At 40.9% G+C, this 16782-nt stretch overlaps 1 protein-coding gene across 4 annotated transcripts in view; it reads left to right on the top strand.

Annotated features, from left to right (window-relative positions):
- The window catches only part of LOC122804314 (hydroxymethylglutaryl-CoA synthase, cytoplasmic-like), a 270709-nt gene that overhangs the window by 216754 nt on the left and 37173 nt on the right, over nucleotides 1–16782 (top strand). For all 4 annotated transcript variants that reach the window (XM_044074109.1, XM_044074124.1, XM_044074114.1 and 1 more), the window contains exon 9: nucleotides 766–929. In XM_044074109.1, coding sequence (XP_043930044.1) covers nucleotides 766–929 — 164 coding nt within the window. The remainder of the gene's footprint in view (nucleotides 1–765; nucleotides 930–16782) is intronic.

Below are 16782 nucleotides of genomic sequence, written 5' to 3' on the forward strand. Positions count from 1 at the left end.
TGTCAGTTAAGCATTATATGACTCATTCAAATCCTGCTTCTTAAACCTCGTTCCTGCTCTGCATATATTGTTCCCACAATTCCCATTTTTTCCTATGATAAACTAAGGGAAATCTTCTCTGGTTCCACCTCAAAAGGATCAATGTTTAGACACCGATTCAGATAATGTTCAGTAATTCCTACCCTCACAGAGGAGAACCCAGAATCCCACAGCTTTGGCTGATGAGTTGAGTGTGCAGGGAAGGTTTGAAGTACAGGGTGTTCTATATTTTCTGAGCTGGATGGTTGAGGTATCCTTTACAGTTCTGTTTGCATGCCTGAAGATGAGCGTGTGGAAATAAGCGGTGAAGTGTCTGTGGCTAAGGAGCTACCATGTGCAAGAGCACTACGGAAGGGTCTAATAGTTGCATTTAACCTCAACGCACATGTATACAATTAACTCTCTCAGCTGTTGGTTCTTTTTGCAGTGTTGGATAGCTGCGTGCAGCACTTTGTATTCTGTTATACCTGATTGTTGCTCAAAAGTTTAGATCAAAGCTTATTTTATGACAAACGTAGCTCCTGAATATTTTATCTCGTCATTTTGAGAGGTGAGTTGCTTGAGGCTGGGGACGCACTGAAAGACAGTATATGCACTTCCAGCTTTTCATACTTTTCATACAGTATTTTCTAGAGTGCGGAATTTGAGGTGGACAAGCCTCATTATGTGATGAAATGCTGCATAACTTCAGATTCATGATAGTTTGTTTTATTTTTACTTTTTAAGCTGGGTACATACCTAAGAGTCCAGTGGATACACTGTTTCCAGGGACATGGTACCTCACTCGAGTGGATGAGAAACATCGGAGGCAGTATGCAAGGCGCCCATTGCTAGAAACTGGACATTCGGAAGTAGAAGTCTCCATAAACAGTACTTGCATGTCATCTGAGGTATGTATCTCAGCATTGTGCAGGACTGTTTGTTCTGTTGCTTTTCTCAAATAGCAGACTAAGCCAATAAACTTCATTTTAAATTCTAAACTAACTTTAAGAACATCTTTTAAATGATTTTAGTCATTGGAATCCATGATTGTCACTGGCATAAAAGCATTCATATGCCACACCAGCAGTCTAGAATTACAAACCTTAAAGCAGAGATGAACAGCCAGTGGCTTGCATCACTTCCCTTTCCGTTCAGTTGCTCTTTCTGTTTTGCTTAATTTTCAAAGGAAATCTACACAAGTATACCACAAGTGCATTACTTGAAAACCCATAAGTTTATTTCTTTGGGTATGCCCGAATACCAGAATCAGTGTTTTTGTGCACCGGCTGCCATCGCCTATAGTCTAACATCAGATCTCAGTGCTATAAAACAAGGCAGCCGATGTCATTACCCCAGTCTTTCTTGCTGTGGAGCCCATAGCAGAAGCAGTTTGCATGAGTGCCATTCAGTCTCTACTAGAAGTTGAATTTCAGCAGAAAACGTCTAAAGCCAAGTACCCTGTTGGGGACCCTTTTTTCTTGCTCTAACAGAAATCCAATAAAGTTACAATTCTGTCACCTGGGGAAAGCAGATCCCACACAGAGACTTTCATTCTTACATCACTTGTTTAGGCCCAGACTACGACGTTCCTCGTTGCCAGGTCTGTGCCCTTTTTAATGCGAGAACCATTCACCGTACAGCTCTTTGTAGGCAATTACTTTCATGTTCCATCTTTGAATTCCGATATGGCATCCATCCATCAGCCAACAATCTGTCAACATTCTGCAAAAAAGTAAAGATAGAGGCAGGCCACACAAGGCTAAGCCTTCCAATGACACTACCGCTAAGCAAGTAGTCAATTCTCCGGAATTCAGTGAGGTGCTTTCACAGGCCCTGATGCCAGACTCGCTTTCTACACAGGCCTCTGCTGAGACCCTTTCGGAGTCCGGAATGCCGCAGAAGTCTACTTCGTCTTCCGAGCCTTTAGCTGTCTCTTCCTCGGTTGGGTCCAGAGCCACGATGCAGGCACAGGCTTCCAAGGAGGCCTTTTGCACTACCGATTCTAGGCAAAAAACGACATATTTGTGTCTGACTACCGCTTCTCAGAGACCAAAAGGTTCTCTCAGGCCTAGAAGCCAGGCCAGTCCTAGGAAATCTGCTTCTAGCCAACATCTTGTTACTGTTCCCCCACCCAAAGCTCAAATGCTTAAAATGGCGGAGGGTCTCCTCTCACTTATCCGAGGTACTCCAAAAAGGAAAAGGCATCCTTCTCCTGAAATTGACAGACCAAGAGTCTGAGGAATCTGATTATTCTGCTTTTGAAAAGGAACAGTACCCCTTAACTGTTTGAGCATTCAGATGCAGAGGAATTCATCCCTTCTGCCTCCCCTCCAGAGGACCTCTTCTTTGGGGAAACCCTTCACTCCCTCAGGGAACATTTTCAGTGGGAATCTCAAGATTTCCCACAGTCAAAGAAACGACTTAGAGTTTCTGGACTTGTCTCAGCATAGATCCCTGGCCATCCTACCTATTTTGGAAGTGGTGGACGATGTCTTCCATGAATCCAGCCTAGCTTCTAATGCTCTGCCTCCTGCTCCAACTAAACCTGACCAGTACTACAGAGTACCGGATTCTAACAAATACCTGTACAGGAATCCTGCTGCAGACGCTGAGGTCTTTACACAGGGACCCAAAGGAGCTAAGACTAGTTCTGCCAGGAATCCTCTTCCTTCTGACAAAGACTCCAGAGCTCTGGACAGATAGGGTAAGAAAGTATACACCTCTGCAAACTTGGCTATCAGAGCACTCAATTGTCAGTTCCAGATGTTAAAATATCAACGACACACTTTGGAACAATTAAAACGGAAGATTGCTACCTCTTCTGACAATGCCAACTCAAAAGAGCTGGCAGGATTACTACACTCTGCTTGTCAAGTGGCCAAACACTCATAATGTGGATATACCAAAACACAAGTTGAATAAAACGACAAATCCAAAAAACAGAAAAACGGACTCCTTGTACCAGCAGGAAAAATCAGAATCCAAAACGTGTTCTTAACGCAGTTTTTATTTTAAAGTGCAAAAGCGTTTTCGCCACGTACCAACGTAGCTTCTTCAGAGAGTTACAAAAACTTTAACCTTTCTACCACTTTTTATATAACGTTAAAAGGAAGTGACATCACTGGAAATGAATAAAATAAAATGAAATAAAATACTTGGAAAGTAAATAAATATTAGAATGAAATGTATGATTCCATAAATTAACAATTTAACTAGACAGTTACTCAATAATTTAAAATCAAAATGTGTGTATTAAATATTTACACCAGTTAAAAACTTGTATGAAATTAGTGTCTATTAAACACTGAGAAAGCACTTTTAACTTTCCCACAAAATAAGGCATTTTATCCACTAACTAATGCTAGTCGACTTTAACCTTTTTATACAAGAGTAAATAACACAACACTTGCGTAAGTAAAATTTATTAAGAAGGTTCAATAATGAACCTTAACAACAAAAAATAACTCTAATAGTTATCAATACAAGGAACTACCTATAAGTAGTCACTACTCGGGTGGCATACAAAAATTATCTTAAATAACTCCTCATTTTTAAAACTGAAGAGATATTACAATACTCATTGAGACCTGGGTGGCTGAAAGCGTCAGTTCTCAATTGCCACTCAAGTTCACATAACTCTAAAAATAATGGAGTAGGCCCCCATTATATTGTTATTAATCTGGTCAATGGCCATAAATGTGAAAGAGTGGCCTGGATGACAATCAATGTGTTTTGCTAGAGCGTTAGTGTCCTTATTTTTCTTAATGGCATACATATGCTCATAGACTCGATCGCGTAGTCTGCGATCGGTCTTTCCAATGTAAAATGAGGCACAACACTCGCAAAAAGCCACATATACTATAGACCTACTTTCACAATTAAGTGGATGTTTTATCATATACTTTTTATCCCTGATTTTATAAGATTGACCAGTTTTCATTTTGTGACACCAAGTACAACAATTACAAGCATACATCCCCAAACGTCTATTAAACCGTTTACTGGAATTGTCTCTTTGAAGGAGTTCTTTTAAATTAGAATTCCTCTTAAATACAAAGTTTGGGAAAAGGCCTAGTTTTTCTGCAAAACCTGGAGTACTCAGAATATATTGCCAATTTTTTTGAATAATTGGAATAGTCGACCCTGAATTAAAGTTATATGTAATAATGTAACTTATTGCAAAATCACGTCTAACTTCAGGACCTGTGTTGACTTCAATAACTTGAGTATTTAATGTTTGTGACATTGATGAATCAAGCACATCAGATGTCACACCATGGTTTCTTTGCCAAAGAATAGGCTTATAAAAACCGCTAGTTCTCTTAGTTGTAACTTCAAAAATTAGATCATCCACTAACTTTTTAGGATAGTCCCTATTAAGGAACATCTCATGAGCAAGTCACATTCATTAAGGAAGTCCAAGTGATTACTGCACATCCTTCCTGCTCTCACCAGTTGGCCTTTCACAATGGATTTCTTTTGTCTGAGAGGGTGAAAACTGGAGAAGTGCAGGAATGAGTTGCAGTATGTTGGCTTCCTAAAAATGCTAGACGTGTAAACATTAAGTCTACTGCCCTTCCTTAGTTTCACATCCAAATAGTCAATTTCAGACTCAGAGAACTTGAACGTAAATTTCAAGAACTCCGTTGTACTATTCAAAAAGTGGACAAACTGATTGGCTTCTGTTGCATTACCATCAAATAGAATGAAGACATCGTCAAGGTATCTCGTATAAAATTTTACAAAACCCAGGTATTCACTTGAAGGGAAAAGGAAATTCTTTTCCCAAAATCCCATGAAGAAGTTTGCAACTGATGCTCCACAGGGAGAGCCCATTGCTACTCCCTGTTTTTGTAAGAAAAACTTGTCAAAAAGAAAATAGTTTGATGTAAGTACTATGTCCAAAATCTCAGTTACAAGGTCTATTTCCATTTTTGGCACCCCAAAGTCAGCAAGTAGTAACCCTATCCATTCCAATGCTTCCTGGTGTGGAATGGAAGTGTACAAGTCCACGACGTCAATCGTGAGAAAATTGTACACAGGGTTAAAAGACAAGTTGTTAATGTTAGTCAGAAAATTCCATGAGTCTTTACAGACTCCACAGAGGTTTTTAACATATTTTGCCAAAATACTGTCAACCAATTTAGGACAAAGTGCGTCATGGATGAACGACCATCAACGAGAGCCCTCATGGGAGGGTTTTTAAGATCTTTGTGGACTTTGGGGATGCCAAACATTACTGGGATTTTTGGCATAGTAATATCTATAAAATTATAGGTTTCCAAGTCGATTTTGCCTGCCAAGAATAAGTCACGGAAAAGGCCTCTCATAAAAGTATGACTTTGATGGACTTCGTTAAGCGAGGCTATAGAGTAGGCAGGTGTCATAAGGACCTCTAGCATTTTTTCTATATACTTAGCGTTGTCCATAATGACTAACCCACCTCCCTTATCCGGTTTCATTAATCTGACTGGAGCGAGACATAATTCATTTAGTAAATATAGTTGTTCCTTAGAAGTGTTATGTTTTGTTTGAAAAGCATTCTGATTTAACTTAAATGAATGTCTCAAATCAACTTCACAAACTCTTTCAGAGTTGTAAGGTAGGGTGAAGGGGTGGATTAAACACACTGGGTAACTTTAAAGTGTCATGAGGCATTGAATTTTCGTTGTTGAAAAGGAGCTTCAGGTTAAGTTTCCGGACAAAACATTTAAGTTCTATAATTTCTTTTGAAATGTCACCATATTTTCCTGGAACAAAAGTATATCCCAAAGCAAGAAGCTCAACAAGTTTATTATCAATTTTTACCTCACTAAAATTGTAAATCTTAGTCACCTTTTTGGTTCATAATAATATCTGGAACCTCATTTGGTTTATCCCTTTGGAAACCTTCCGTAGTGTAATCTACTTGAAAAACACAATCATTGAAATCAGAAAAACTATCGGTAAGAACCATATTTGGACTATAAATACTAGTTCCGATTCGTTTTCCTGTTGTGTTGATTGTGAAAATTGCGTTTGCCTAAAAAACTATTATCTCCGTGTGTTCTATTTACTTGGTTATGTTTATTACCTGTGTTTTTAGCCTTAAGACCCTTTATTCTATCGCTGCGTCTTGGTCCTGTTTCTTCAGGACCAAGCATAGTATCATCTGATTGGAATTCATCCAAATCAGTGATAGCAGTGTCATTAGATTGTCGTTGACTATGGCTAACAGTAGTCACCTTCAAGTCTGAGTATACAAGTTTAGGGTATGCGCTATTGTCAGTGTAAGCCTGCCTGTCTCTCTAACTTTTTATTTTTGTTCAATTTTAACTTTGCAAGAAAGCCATCAATACTAGACAAGGTGCGATCATAATCGAACCTGTATCTTGCAAAGTTCAAATCTGCTTTGATTTCAACATCTAATGAGTTAATTTCATTCAATAGCACATTCACATGGTGGTCATAATGTTTTATAATCAATTCCAACAATTGAATACCCTGTTGTTGAAATAATTCTTTCAAATCAGCATAAAAACATGCATCATACAATAAACCTGAAGGGGAAAAGGTACAACGTAAACCCTTCGGTACTAAATTCTCTTGGATACATTGTTTGAAATAGGAAGATTCAAGTTGTAATTTTTTCAACCTGAGTATTTTACTATCAAACACTTTCAATTTGTTAGACAACAGTTCATTATTAGAGTCTGTATTAGAAGCATTGGGGCTTCCTACCCCATTAAACGAGAATTTGAAGTTATCTGTATTAGCCATCCACTCATTAAGCGCAAACGGAGCTTTGAAGTTAACATTCTGTTCTCCCGGTATTACTGCGTTGCTAGATGGATGTGTCCTTTGATTAAGGACGCCGGACTCCATGTTTAAGCGTTCGTCTGCTACAACACTACTAAAAAGCCGCCCATCTGATTTTTCCTGCTGGTACAAGGAGTCCGTTTTTCTGTTTTTTGGATTTGTCGTTTTATTCAACTTGTGTTTTGGTTTGTCAGCATGCCAGCGGATTTTCCTGTTAGTCCCAGCAGTCCCCGCATGTTTGTGGACTCAGGTGCAGTAGCATTGAATAATGAAGCACCTCTTGACGTTTCATCATTACTGGTTTCTCTCTCAAGGAGATTGGACCTACTTAATGCAAGATTTGACTCACTGGAAGCTTTTAACAGACTTGGAAATCGCATTGAAGCCTCTACTTCGAGTTTGGTTCGTGAAGGGACAGACGGTAACTTTGTGTCTGAGAGCTCTGGTTTTTCTATTCCAGCAGCTCAACCGATTCAACTTACTAATAGCCAACGACCATTTCAAGTGTCTGCTCAAAATTTAGAGCAACGGAACTCAGCCGGTGCGGGTTTACTACCCAACACAGGTACTGTTTCTACTCCATGTCTTGTTTTTAATAACACACCAGGTGTTAACAATGTTAGAACTAATGTTAACAATTCAGATGGGCGGCTTTTTAGTAGTGTTGTAGCAGACGAACGCTTAAACATGGAGTCCGGCGTCCTTAATCAAAGGACACATCCATCTAGCAACGCAGTAATACCGGGAGAACAGAATGTTAACTTCAAAGCTCCGTTTGCGCTTAATGAGTGGATGGCTAATACAGATAACTTCAAATTCTCGTTTAATGGGGTAGGAAGCCCCAATGCTTCTAATACAGACTCTAATAATGAACTGTTGTCTAACAAATTGAAAGTGTTTGATAGTAAAATACTCAGGTTGAAAAAATTACAACTTGAATCTTCCTATTTCAAACAATGTATCCAAGAGAATTTAGTACCGAAGGGTTTACGTTGTACCTTTTCCCCTTCAGGTTTATTGTATGATGCATGTTTTTATGCTGATTTGAAAGAATTATTTCAACAACAGGGTATTCAATTGTTGGAATTGATTATAAGCATTATGACCAACATGTGAATGTGCTATTGAATGAAATTAACTCATTAGATGTTGAAATCAAAGCAGATTTGAACTTTGCAAGATATAGGTTCGATTATGATCGCACCTTGTCTAGTATTGATGGCTTTCTTGCAAAGTTAAAATTGAACAAAAATAAAAAGTTAGTGAGAGACAGGCAGGCTTACACTGACAATAGCGCATACCCTAAACTTGTATACTCAGACTTGAAGGTGACTACTGTTAGCCATAGTCAACGACAATCTAATGACACTGCTTTCACTGATTTGGATGAATTCCAATCAGATGATACTATGCTTGGTCCTGAAGAAACAGGACCAAGGCAGCTTGATAGAATAAAGGGTCTTAAGGCTAAAAACACAGGTAATAAACATAACCAAGTAAATAGAACACATGGAGATAATAGTTTTTTAGGCAAACGCAATTTTCACAATCAACACAACAGGAAAACGAATCTGAACTAGTATTTACTAGTCCAAATATGGTTCTTACCGATAGTTTTTCTGATTTCAATGATTGTGTTTTTCAAGTAGATTACACTACGGAAGGTTTCCAAAGGGATAAACCAAATGAGGTTCCAGATATTATTATGAACCAAAAAGGTGACTTTAAGATTTACAATTTTAGTGAGGTAAAAATTGATAAACTTGTCGAGCTTCTTGCTTTGGGATATACTTTTGTTCCGGGAAAATATGGTGACATTTCAAAAGAAATTATAGAACTTAAATGTTTTGTCCGGAAACTTAACCTGAAGCTCCTTTTCAACAACGAAAATTCAATGCCTCATGACACTTTAAAGTTACCCAGTGTGTTTAATCCACCCCTTCACCCTACCTTACAACTCTTTGAAAGAGTTTGTGAAGTTGATTTGAGACATTCATTTAAGTTAAATCAGAATGCTTTTCAAACAAAACATAACACTTCTAAGGAACAACTATATTTACTAAATGAATTATGTCTCGCTCCAGTCAGATTAATGAAACCGGATAAGGGAGGTGGGTTAGTCATTATGGACAACGCTAAGTATATAGAAAAAATGCTAGAGGTCCTTATGACACCTGCCTACTCTATAGCCTCGCTTAACGAAGTCCATCAAAGTCATACTTTTATGAGAGGCCTTTTCCGTGACTTATTCTTGGCAGGCAAAATCGACTTGGAAACCTATAATTTTATAGATATTACTATGCCAAAAATCCCAGTAATGTTTGGCATCCCCAAAGTCCACAAAGATCTTAAAAACCCTCCCATGAGGGCTCTCGTTGATGGTCGTTCATCCATGACGTACCCTTGTGCTAAATTGGTTGACAGTATTTTGGCAAAATATGTTAAAAACCTCTGTGGAGTCTGTAAAGACTCATGGAATTTTCTGACTAACATTAACAACTTGTCTTTTAACCCTGTGTACAATTTTCTCACGATTGACGTTGTGGACTTGTACACTTCCATTCCACACCAGGAAGCATTGGAATGGATAGGGTTACTACTTGCTGACTTTGGGGTGCCAAAAATGGAAATAGACCTTGTAACTGAGATTTTGGACATAGTACTTACATCAAACTATTTTCTTTTTGACAAGATGTTTTTCTTACAAAAACAGGGAGTAGCAATGGGCTCTCCCTGTGGAGCATCAGTTGCAAACTTCTTCATGGGATTTTGGGAAAAGAATTTCCTTTTCCCTTCAAGTGAATACCTGGGTTTTGTAAAATTTTATACGAGATACCTTGACGATGTCTTCATTCTATTTGATGGTAATGCAACAGAAGCCAATCAGTTTGTCCACTTTTTGATTAGTACAACGGAGTTCTTGAAATTTACGTTCAAGTTCTCTGAGTCTGAAATTGACTATTTGGATGTGAAACTAAGGAAGGACAGTAGACTTAATGTTTACACGTCTAGCATTTTTAGGAAGCCAACATACTGCAACTCATTCCTGCACTTCTCCAGTTTTCACCCTCTCAGACAAAAGAAATCCATTGTGAAAGGCCAACTGGTGAGAGCAGGAAGGATGTGCAGTAATCACTTGGACTTCCTTAATGAATGTGACTTGCTCCGCGAGATGTTCCTTAATAGGGACTATCCTAAAAAGTTAGTGGATGATCTAATTTTTGAAGTTACAACTAAGAGAACTAGCGGTTTTTATAAGCCTATTCTTTGGCAAAGAAACCATGGTGTGACATCTGATGTGCTTGATTCATCAATGTCACAAACATTAAATACTCAAGTTATTGAAGTCAACACAGGTCCTGAAGTTAGACGTGATTTTGCAATAAGTTACATTATTACATATAACTTTAATTCAGGGTCGACTATTCCAATTATTCAAAAAAATTGGCAATATATTCTGAGTACTCCAGGTTTTGCAGAAAAACTAGGCCTTTTCCCAAACTTTGTATTTAAGAGGAATTCTAATTTAAAGAACTCCTTCAAAGAGACAATTCAGTAAGCGGTTTAATAGACGTTTGGGGATGTATGCTTGTAATTGTTGTACTTGGTGTCACAAAATGAAAACTGGTCAATCTTATAAAATCAGGGATAAAAAGTATATGATAAAACATCCACTTAATTGTGAAAGTAGGTCTATAGTATATGTGGCTTTTTGCGAGTGTTGTGCCTCATTTTACATTGGAAAGACCGATCGCAGACTCTGTGATCGAGTCTATGAGCATATGTATGCCATTAAGAAAAATAAGGACACTAACGCTCTAGCAAAACACATTGATTGTCATCCAGGCCACTCTTTCACATTTATGGCCATTGACCAGATTAATAACAACATACGTGGGGGGCCTACTCCATTATTTTTAGAGTTATGTGAACTTGAGTGGCAATTGAGAACTGACGCTTTCAGCCACCCAGGTCTCAATGAGTATTGTAATATCTCTTCAGTTTTAAAAATGAGGAGTTATTTAAGATAATTTTTGTATGCCACCAGTAGTCACTACTTATAGGTAGTTCCTTGTATTGATAACTATTAGAGTTATTATTTTTTGTTAAGGTTCATTATTGAACCTTCTTAATAAATTTTTCTTACACAAGTGTTGTGTTATTTACTCTTGTATAAAAAGGTTAAAGTCGACTAGCATTAGTTAGTGGATAAAATGCCTTATTTTGTGGGAAAGTTAAAAGTGCTTTCTCAGTGTTTAATAGACACTAATTTCATACAAGTTTTTAACTGGTGTAAATATTTAATACACACATTTTGATTTTAAATTATTGAGTAACTGTTTAGTTAAATTGTTAATTTATGGAATCATACATTTCATTCTAATATTTATTTACTTTCCAAGTATTTTATTTCATTTTATTTTATTCATTTCCAGTGATGTCACTTCCTTTTAACGTTATATAAAAAGTGGTAGAAAGGTTAAAGTTTTTGTAACTCTCTGAAGAAGCTACGTTGGTACGTGGCGAAAACGCTTTTGCACTTTAAAATAAAAACTGCGTTAAGAACACGTTTTGGATTCTGATTTTTCCTGCTGGTACAAGGAGTCCGTTTTTCTGTTTTTTGGATTTGTCATAATGTGGATATGACATCCTAGCAAGGCAGCAGTAACAGGATCTGTTATTAGAAGGCATGCATGGCTGAAGGAACAACTTCTCCCTGATCATGTCAAGTCTAAACTTGTTGATGCACCCCTAGATAAGAAACACCTGTTTGGGGAAAAAAGCAGAAGAGGTGCTTAAAAAGATGCAAGAGAAAGCAACATCTATGCAAACATTAAAAGATTTCTTTCAAGTTCAACCTCCCAGATTCAGCAGGAGCTTTCCCTCTAAGCACTGGGCCTTCCCTGCACCTAGCAGACAGGGCCAAGGTAAGCCCCACAGGGACAGGCCATCCAGCCACTATCCCAGGGCCAGCAAAGAAGCAAACAATGGACCACTTCCATCTCTAAGGCAGGGAGTTCTAAGCCAAGCTTTTATGGCAAACACTCACAATGACTCCCCCTCCCCCCCTGCTCACTCATCAAAAACTAGGAGGAAGGCTCACCCTCTTCAAGAACAATTGGATCTCTATAACCAAGGACCGATGGATCTTAAAAATTATTTCTCAGGGATACAGATTCTCATTTAGTGAACTCCCTATTCCAAGAGGGTACCAAGACCTCCCCCCAAACCAGGGGGCAGAGGCATTGAAACAGGTCCACACTCTAATATCCCAGGGGACAGTAGAACCTGTCCTTCCAGATCAAACAGGAAAAGGTTTTTACTCCAGACTATTCCTTGTTCCAAGAAAAGAGGGCACTTGTCGCCCCATCCTGGATCTATCCAGACCAAAAACCTCCTTGGTGGTCCCCATATTCAAAATTCTAACCTTACAGCAGCTCCTGCCCATACTCACACAAAATGCCTGGCTTGTGACACTAGACCTAAAAGATGCCTACCACCACATCCTCATCAGGGAATTGTGCAGAAGATTCCTGCGCTTCAAAGCAGGTTGTCAACACTTTCAGTTCTCTGCACTGCCGTTTGGCTCATCTACTGCTCCCAGAAAGTTCAAATGCTTAGCCCTGGCTATAGCATTGTGCAGACGGAGAAATATACAAATCTACTCTTACCTGGATGACTGCCTCATTCAGGCAGAGTGCAAAGAAAAGTTGCTCCAAGACCTTCTCGTTGTCAAATCACTCCTAACTTCCCTAGGGTTCACCATCAAAGCAAAAAAAAAAATCAAAGCAAAACCCCACCAGTAAAATTGTTTTCCTGTGAGTTGTGCTAGATGCAGCAACCCAAGTGGCCTTCCTATCTCCAGAAAAGCAGGGCTTCCTGCCTCTCTACTTCATCCAGCTGGCTTCCAGAAGTTACCTCACTGCGAGGAAGTTCCTGCAAGCCCTGAGTTACATGGCATCTTGCATCCTTCTCATCCCTCTCGACAGGCTTCACATGAGAAAACTTCAGTGGTACTTAAAGAACCTTTGGTGTCAGCATTCTCGGTCCCTAGAGACTACTCTCCCTCTAATCCCTTGTATAAGGGCCGAATTTCTCTGGTGTGCAGAGGCCTGTGCCATGAACAAGGGTCTTCCCTTCATCCTCCGCCCTTCCAGCCAGACCATCACCACCGATGCTTCGGACATTGCTTGGGGTGCTCACCTTGCAGGCCGGTGTACCCAAGGCCTTCGAAATGCCCAGCAACTTCACTTGCACATCAACCAGAAAGATAATGGCAGTCCAGAAGGCTCTGATTTCCTTTTCCTTCCAACGCCATCTCAGGCCAGGGTCCTCTTTATAAAAACAGACAGCACCACAGTAATGTGGGACATCAACAAGTAGAGGGGCACCCAATCTTGCCTCCTATGGAGGTTAGCCACGAGTCTCTGGCTTACAGCCACCTCCATGGGGCTACACCTAATTGCCCAATACTTACCAGGGATCAACAACACACTGGTGGACCACCTAAGCAGAAACTTACTGGACCCCCACGAATGGCAGCTCCACAGAGAAATCTTTCTGCAAATCACCCAGGAGTGGGGGACCCCAGAAGTGGACCTCTTTGCCTCACACCTCAACCACCAACTGCACAAGTTGTTTCCCAGGGAGTATCGCCTCCTAGAATGGAAGGTGGATGCCTTGACCTTCCCCTGGAGCTCCCCCTTTGTGTATGCATACCCTCCTCTGCCCCCTATTCCCAAGGTTCTGATCAAAATAAGAGAGTAGAGACCAAAGGCCACCCTCATTGCTCCAGATTGGACCAGACAGCATTGTTGCCCCTTATTACACAGTCTGACCTTACAGCCCCCAAAGCTGCTTCCCCTGATGTCGGACCTCTTGACCCAGGAGAGAGGGAAGGTACTGCACCCAGACCTACAGACTCTCAAGCTTTCAGCATGGCTTCTACACTAAAAACTAACAAGGAGTCCCTGTTAAGCAGACAGGACATGAACATCATCACAGAGGTCAGAAGGCCCAGCACAAGAAAATCATATGCAGGAAAAGGCCCAGCACAAGAAAATCATATGCAGGAAAATGGAAAAGATTCTGCTCCTGGAAACGATCAAGAGGGCAGTACCTCCCAGCTTTCCCTCTCTCTCATCCTGGATTACCTAGCAGAATTGCTCAATAGTGGCCTGTTTTTCTCCTCTATTAAAATCCATGCCTCTGCCATCTCTGCCAATTATGATTCAGACTCGCCCCTCTTCTCTCATCCTTTGATTAAGCATTTCCTCAGAGGGGCTTCTAATATCAGGCCTCCCAGAAGGCCTCCGACGCCAGCCTGGTACCTGAATTATGTGTTAGAAAAACTAACCGTACCCCCTTTCGAATCTGCCTCTTCAGCAAAATTGAAATACCTCTCTTGGAATATTGCCTTCTTACTATCACCTCAGCCAGAAGGGTGTCAGAACTTCAAGCTCTCATGGCTGTCGAGCCCTTCATAATATTCCATGCAGACAGAGTCTCTGAGGGCTAACCCCTCCTTTATGCCCAAGGTGATATCTGATGTTACCCTTAACCAGGCCATACACCTTCCCACCTTCTTTCCCAACTCTCAAAACAAGGAGGAAAGAATTCTACACTCACTAGACGTGCACAGACAACTCAGATACTAGCTGGACCGTACTAAGCCATTCAGAAAAACAGACCAGCTTCTTGTAAGCTTTGTCCCAGGGGCAGAGCAGAAGCCCATCTCCAAACAAACCATTTCTAAATTGATTTCACACTACTGTATCCATTTTTGCTACATACAACATGGGAAACCCATCCCTAAGTCTATCCGTACCCACTGAACTAGGGCAACCTCCACTTCCTTCCTCAGAGGAGTTCCTACCAGGGAAATCTTGGAAGCGGCCACCAGGACCTCTGTCCATGCCTTTACAAAGCATTACCGCCTACCTCTCTTTTCTCAAGTCTAGGGCAGGGATGCCTCTGCAATTCTGCAGGGCCTCCTGTCCCACACCTAGGACTCAACCTATCCTTCCACCCTTTTCCTCAGCTTTGGGAATCCTCCCACAGGTGAAAACTGCAACAGTGAAACATGAAGAACATAGTACAGTTGTGTACACTTACCATAAATGTAGATGTTCGAGTGTATTCATTATTGCAATCATGGTTTCCCCTCCCTCCATCCCCCTTTTAACATCTTCCCCTAGGACAAGCTTCCCAAGGTGGCTTTTAGCCATCCAGACCACTTCCCTTGTGCTTCTGATGGATTATGGCAAGAACCTGATGTAATGACGTCGGCTGCCTTGCTTTACAGCACTGACGACCTGACGTCAGACTACAGGCGATGGCAGCCGGCGCACAAAAACATTGACTCTGGTATTCGGGCCAGTCGAGGGCTACCACAGGAGGGATAACCCACATGTGATGTCTGCAACAATGAATACACTCTAACATCAACATTTATGGTAAGTGTTCACAACTGTACTTTCTGGTGTGATGCACCTTCTTGACACTGCATGTTTACACTTCACAAGGAATGTAAGGGGTTTATGAGTAGACGTCATTTAAAACATGAGCAGCAGAGTTGAGCATGCTCTTAGCATGTTATTTAACCAGTCTACATGATTCACGTCACAATTAAAATTTTATATAAGTGATACCTTCTGTACTTGATGTGTATCTCGTGCATTTGGTAAGCTTTGAATGTTTTTGAAATATTTTGAATTTTCTTTATATTTACCTGTACCTTTGATCTATGACCTGGGTTACAGCTGTAAAGAAATATTCCACTTGCCCATATAGCAAATAAGTAAAATCAAAATAAACTTGCACAAACCGCTGCTCAGACATCCCTAGGAACATCAGCTTGCAAGTGGATGTTGACTCCATAACTTTTTTTTTTCATTCAGGCTTGTAGTGGAGCATTACCGGAGATGCTTTAGTAGTATTCTCCCATTCTTTAAATCCATAAGTGATGTGGCAGAGAGCAGAGACCCCCAGTCCCTGTTAAGAGTAAATCCCTGAGCTGTAGTGGAAGTTGATGATGGCAGTAGTTTTGTGTCAATGTTCCTTTACTACATGCCCCCCCCCCCCCCAAGTAATGGATCTGTGTTGGCCAGAAAATAGGATTACTATGTATGAGAGCTTCTTTGAGGTTATGTTGGAGGCCTTCCAGTTATGCTTCCTTACTTCCACTGACCATCAGGTGCCATCAGCTCCTCTCCTCATTTACCTGGGTCTGTTGGTCCTGCTTTAACCTCTGTATGACACAACCCAACCCACATCTGGGGTCATTGAGGAAATTGAGGATGCTGGTCCAACATCACACTGCTGCTGCTGTGGGGTCATTGAGGAAATTGAGGATGCTGGTCCAACATCACACTGCTGCTGCTTGATAGTGTTGTCTAACACCCATCACCTCATGACAGCCTTTTGAGAGCCCTAATGGCTGCTGTTGGGAAGTGCATGCCTGCTTCAACATATGCACTATCTCCAGAGCAGGTGGTAGACTACTTGAAGAGTGCAGCTTGACAAGTTCTTAATGCTTTCTAGGCAGCCTCCCTCTCCCCCAGCATGGGCAAGCTAAGAAAGACTGCTCACTCCTATCATCCCCTTCCCTGTCCTTCCTGCACCTGTGTCAGTAGTTGAACATGGATCGTCGGGACTTTGTGTGTGCGTGTGTCTCTCTCTGTCGGTCTCTCTCTGTCGGTCTCTCTCTGTCGGTCTCTCTCTGTCGGTCTCTCTCTCGGTGTCGGTCTCTCTCTCTGTCGGTCTCTCTCTGTCGGTCTCTCTCTGTCGGTCTCTCTCTGTCGGTCTCTCTCTGTCGGTCTCTCTGTCGGTCGGTCTCTCTCTGTCGGTCGGTCTCTCTCTGTCGGTCGGTCTCTCTCTGTCGGTCGGTCTCTCTCTGTCTGTCTCTCGGGCTCTGTCTGTCTGTCTCTCGGGCTCTGTCTGTCTGTCGCTCGGGCTCTGTCT

The sequence above is a fragment of the Protopterus annectens genome, chromosome 1.part1 (assembly GCF_019279795.1).
Source record: "Protopterus annectens isolate FY-2018-M chromosome 1.part1, PAN1.0, whole genome shotgun sequence".
In the NCBI taxonomy this organism is placed as follows: Eukaryota; Metazoa; Chordata; order Ceratodontiformes; family Protopteridae; genus Protopterus; species Protopterus annectens.